Here is a 5886-nt window from a genome sequence, read left to right as displayed (position 1 = left end):
GGGACATAGAAATAATCGGACTGAATACCCGATCACGCGGTTAAACCATTGGGAGTGAAGGACCCCTAGCCCTTGTTAGGGGCATCCTTCTAGGAGAAGGCAACTCAGGCAACTGGGATAACTCCGACATAAAACCTGCGGCTCAGTGGTTACCAATGATGTTGAATTGTTCTTCTTTTCGGGTTATGGCTACTGTTGCTTAGTGAGTGGGATTGACTCAGTGCACAGCCTTTCCTCACTTAAAAAAAAATCTTCTTGCACAGGCACTGCACGATAACAACATGTTAAACTTCGTGCAATGACCATACTTGATAACGAGGGGGCAGCCATCATATACATACACATACATACACGCACACATTTATTTATAAATACACACACACATTCACATTTACATATAAATATATACACACACATATATATATAGAGGAAGAGACATACGGAGAATGTATGTATACTCATTCACTGTTGTCTGGTGGATTAAATCTGTAATGTTTATTTGATGAAGTCCTCAATATTTCTGTGATTTATTACGTAAATCAGATATAAATTTAAATGTCAACAAATGTGATATCACTAGAAACAAGCCCATATTCTGTAAAAGATGTAGGGAAATGATGTTTTTCATGTCTTTCTGATTTCTTGTGCTTCCAATTTTTCCATTTCAAACAACATATCCCTTTCGAATTTAAGTTGACCAGATCCTGCCCCGATATTATACTTATTTTATGTTGAAACTGGCCATATTCAGCCACTCACACCTGCCCTATGATGTCATACTAAAAATAAACAAGCACATCTTTGAACTCCCAATGCGAAAAGATAATGCATTAGTAATTCTAAATGTTGTGAATATATATATATATATTTTTATTCATTTATTCGTTAGCTGTAAAAAGAAGTCCAGTGCGAAATCAAGTCACAGAAATCAGCCTGAGAAATATGCAAGAGGTGCGTCATATATGAATGATACATCAGATGTGGACAGTACATCAGATGTAGATGCCACATCAGATGTGGAAGATGCTTCAGAAGTGGAAGGTGCGTCTGGAGGACAGAGTGGAGATTGTCCGATTTGCCTATGCCCAATTACTGATGCTAAAACTTTATCCCTTTGCGGACATGTATTCTGTCAGCTGTGCATAGACCATAGTTTCTCTGCAATCGGTCAGTATTGTCCGATATGTCTAAAAGTCTACGGAGTGATTACAGGCAATCAGCCATCTTCTTCGATGCAAGTTCAAGACTCATTTAGCCATTTGCCTGGTTTTGAAAATTTTCAATCATACCAGATATCATACCACATTCCAAGTGGAGTACAAGGTGTAAGTAATCCTATTTTCCATGTTTTCTTTTTATTTTTTGTTTTTAAATTGAAGTGATGACAGAAATGTTTAAAGGTGGGGGACCTGGCAGAAACGTTAGCACGGCGGATGAAATGCTTAGCAGTATTTCGTCTGCCGTTACGTTCTGAGTTCAAATTCCGCCGAGGTTGACTTTGCTTTTCATCTTTTTGGGATCGATAAATTAAGTACCAGTTGTGAACTGGGGTCGATGTAATGGACTTAATCCCTTTGTCTGTCCTTGTTTGTCCCCTCTATGTTTAGCCCCTCGTGGGCAATAAAAAAAATTTTTTAATGTTTATAGCGCACAATAGGACAGACACTATTTCTGTTCTTTTTTCAACATTGCTGGTGCAATATAAAAAGCACCCAATACACTCTGTAAAGTGGTTGGCATTTAGGAAGGGCATCCAGCCATGAAAACCATGCCTAAACAGACCTGATGTGGCCCCTGACCTTGCCAGTTCCTGTCAAGCTGTCCAACCCATGCCAGCATTGAAAACGAATGTTAAATGATGATGAAGCTAATATTACTATTCAAGAGTTGTATGAGGTATCAATGATGAGGTGGCTCAAATACCATTTCATTCATGCAGTTAGACTTAATTCAGTTGTTTTGCTTCACATAGTTTCAAATTGAATAAATTTATGATCAAAGACATTCCAGCCATGACCATTTCATCTTTTTTTTTCTCAGTTATGTTGTAGATGGTCACCACAAGGTCAAGTCTTTGTCATTGTGTGGTGGCTTACGTGCCTCAAATGCTCTTAGGTCAAAAGATAGAGGCCTCACTAATATGGAACACCCCTTCCAAGATTAATGACTTGTAGGGACACGATATTTTGTTACACAACCATGATGTACCACAAAGTATATTAAATGCTTTTTAAGTCAATACTGTGTTCTACTGTATTAGCAGTGCTGTTAAATCACATGTTAAGGTTATCTGTAGAGATAATGTTAATAAGTGCTTCTTCCAAGAAGTGAAAATAGGATTGCATAGGGCTCAACACCTCTTACTTACAAAAAAAAAAAAAAAATGTTTACAGAAGCATCGATGACAATTTAAAACCAGGAAGACCTAGCAGAGGAAGATGCTTCCTCAGGTAAACATATGTCAGGCCCTGACCTTGAATCTGCAAGGGAGGTGGGAAAAGAGGATGTCCTAAAAATAGCTGGATGTTGGATAATGAAACAGAGCTATGGAAAGTAGGGATCCCACTAGAGAGAAGCAGAAACGGTAACATAAAATTGAAAATTGAAAACAGTTGACAAAAGTTATTTGTGGTTTATACTTTGTAGGTAACAAAGGACTTCAGTAAGTCTGTTATAGATGAGACTGCATTATCCAATGCATTCTTGCTCTTTTTTTAAAGATGGCCAAGTATGATTTGAAGGATATTTAGCTGTTATTTTTCTAACAGGTTTGAGTGTCTATGACGAGCCTCTCTCATTAACCTCAGACTTGTTTTATTTACGCATTTTTATTGCAATTTGTGAACCACACCAGGATTAGTTATAAGTGTCCAACAAGCCAGTCACTGGTTCACTGCATTTCTGATAATGCGGATAAGAAGGGATTGTCTCTAACCCAGAGAGAGCAAACATCACAAGGGATTTCATTCAAGAGTCCCAGCTTATGCATCACCAAGGGATATATATAGATATGTATAAATACATATGACAGGTTTTCACATTATTTTCTACCAAATTCCACTCCCAAAAGTAGCCATCAATCTGGGGCAATGAAATTCTTGCCCTGGCTGTTGTGCTGTGGGTTTAAACTTAGAGCTACATATTTTCAAAATAAACTGCTCGACCACATGGCCATGCCTGCATCCATGACTTACCCAATGGTAAACAGTGGTGACTTAACATTTCTTCAGCTGTTCAGACAGGTGGGCAGGCTTCTGCAATAGCAAAGAAAGGAAGACGCTTGATATAAAATCCAAGTCACAGAAATCATCCCCCCAAATATGAAAATGTTTTTCATGCACTTCTTTGAGTCTCAGTTCTACAACTAGCAATGCTCCTCTGTGTACAGTTCTCAGTGAAGATGTGGAAAGTGTGTCTGGAAGACAAACTCCAGATTGTCTAGTTTACTTGTGCCATTAGTAAAGCTAAAATTTTACCCCAATTTGGACATATATTCTACCTGTTGTACATAGATAATAATTTGTGAAGAAATAAATTTTCTATGGAGGCTGCTAATCTGTTACATGAAACTTTATCCTCCATAAGGAACTTCATCTCTGCTCTGTGAGCCAACACAAGTATTTATGAATACGACAGTGTTGTTGTTACTTACTTTCCTGAATTACATTGCACTACCCAATGTTATTTACTAGGAACTAGGTGAAGCAATGAGCTTTACTCAGTTGCTCAACCTGCTAGAAATAAAAACCTTGTATCCTTTAAATTACATCCTAATGTCTTAAGTTAGGGAAGAACCCATTAGATAATATAGTCCTGTATACATTGTCCAAACAAAAGCTGGGATGATCACTCATCTAAAACATCTTTGAGCAGAGGTCTATTTGGTTTGAGTAAATCCAATTGTGTGGAGTTGAACAATAACTACGAAATGTAGTTATACATGTTTTTAAATTACATGTAATCTAATGTAAATTATTCAAACATATTGTACAGTATTATTTCTAATTTATCTTTCTAAAACCCTTTTTTATGAACCGATATTGTTTATTAAGAATTGCTTTCCTTTTTGTTCCAAAGAAAAATCACCCAAATCCTGGTAAAAGTTACTATGGAACAGACCGAACAGCTTACCTTCCAAAAACTGAACAAGGGACCACAGTTTTAAAAATGCTTCAGTTAGCCTTCAGTAGGCGGCTGATATTTACAGTGGGAAAGTCTCGAACTACAAACATGGAAAATATGGTTACATGGAATGACATTCATCACAAAACTAGTCGGATTGGAGGTCCCAGCGGGTAAATAACATTTAAATTATTTAAATCCTTTATTTGCCTTATACTACTCACTTGCTCAGTAAATAAATTTAGAATAATACCAAAAACTCGAAAACAGCATTATGAGGGGGTGCTGGAAAGTTCCTGGCTTTGGGTAAAAGAAAATATAGTGTGAAATTGAAATCTTCAATAATAATAAACTACTAAAAATAATGTTTTGATAAAAAATGTATTAAAATTGGGATTTATAAAAACTTTTTAGACGGTGTAGACTTTAATTGCTTTTAGTGAAAGTTACATGCTCCAAACTAATTAATAAGCAGCTTTCTTTACTATAGTGTAGAACAGGCATCACCAAACCTTTTTCACAGCAGGCCAGATAATTGAGAGAATGACGAACAAGGATCACATAACCATTTTGTTCAATACAATACAGTGAATACACAAAAAATATAGACAACCAACATATTTATATACCAAAAAGTTATTGAAGAAGGCGACATTAGCAATAAGATAATTATATCACACCCAGTACACACATATCTGAATCTCACAAACTAAACAGCAAAAAAGGTTAATGAGGTTTGTGAAACTGGTGTTTAGCTTTTAAGATATCATTAATATTTGCTTTGGAATTGCCGCATCCAACCAAAAGAATTGCTTTCAAATGTTCATCAGTCAACTCCATTCAATGTGCTGACTTCACAAACATCAGTTTTGAAAATGTTTGCTTGCAGGCATAAATTGTTCCAAACACTGATGCCATACCAGAGGCAAATGAACTCTCATTGCAGGTATTTACACAAAAGTTACAGTGCAGTGATGGGCTGGATGAACTGACCTCGCAGGCTGTAGTTTGGTGGTCCCTGGTATAGAAGATGAGATGATACATGATTGTGAAAGAAAATTGAATTCAAGGGAATCAATTTTGTTTGTCACTAAGAAACATGTTGGCTACTTACATTAGCTAAGGAATAGCAAGTAGAATAACCTTTTCTCTTTTTACAATTAAATGATTCAGTTGTGGTCATCAAAGTATTAAGAAATTTACTGATGACAGTAAAAGCCCATGGATAATATGCATCTTAATTTTTTGGCCTAAATTGTCTTCAAAAATTTATACCACCACATATAACATGTAATGTTGTTATACTGCTGCTACATAATAATCTTAATATATAAATCTGAAATTGTGTGTTTGTGTGAAGCCTTTTTGAATGTTTATAGAAATCCACATTTTCCAATTTTTCGTAAAAATTTTTACATCAATGGAATTTTCTCGATCTGAACTTTCCAGTGCAGTAATTAGATTTTTTAAATTCCGTTTACTTTGTGTGATTTAAGGGAGATTTGGCTGTTGTTTCTAGCAACTTTTATATTTCATCCTTGCTACTGGAACGCCATTCTTACACACGCGCTCAACATAAAATATAGAGAGTAAAAGTAAAAGAGGGAGAGGGAGAGAGAGAGAAAGTGATACATACAACGTCATAGATTAAACTTTCATCTCAGTATTCTTTACCTATTCTTCATAACATAGATACGTAAAAACACACACAACCACACATACATGACCTGTGACAACAACATACACATTGCTCTCAATCTCTAT

General features: G+C 36.0%; 1 protein-coding gene across 1 annotated transcript in view; it reads left to right on the top strand.

Moving 5' to 3' along the window:
* The window catches only part of LOC106873171 (probable E3 ubiquitin-protein ligase DTX3), a 486006-nt gene extending 481683 nt beyond the window's left edge, over window positions 1-4323 (top strand). The window contains exons 3-4 of the mRNA XM_052972695.1: window positions 890-1325; window positions 4078-4323. Coding sequence (XP_052828655.1) covers window positions 963-1325; window positions 4078-4299 — 585 coding nt within the window. The 5' untranslated portion in view covers window positions 890-962 and the 3' untranslated portion in view covers window positions 4300-4323. The remainder of the gene's footprint in view (window positions 1-889; window positions 1326-4077) is intronic.
* Window positions 4324-5886: the final 1563 nt, after the last annotated feature.

Source organism: Octopus bimaculoides, chromosome 14 (assembly GCF_001194135.2).
Source record: "Octopus bimaculoides isolate UCB-OBI-ISO-001 chromosome 14, ASM119413v2, whole genome shotgun sequence".
In the NCBI taxonomy this organism is placed as follows: domain Eukaryota; kingdom Metazoa; phylum Mollusca; class Cephalopoda; order Octopoda; family Octopodidae; genus Octopus; species Octopus bimaculoides.
The sequence above is the reverse complement of the archived record's forward strand: the minus strand, read 5'-3'. Positions and strand labels throughout refer to the sequence as shown.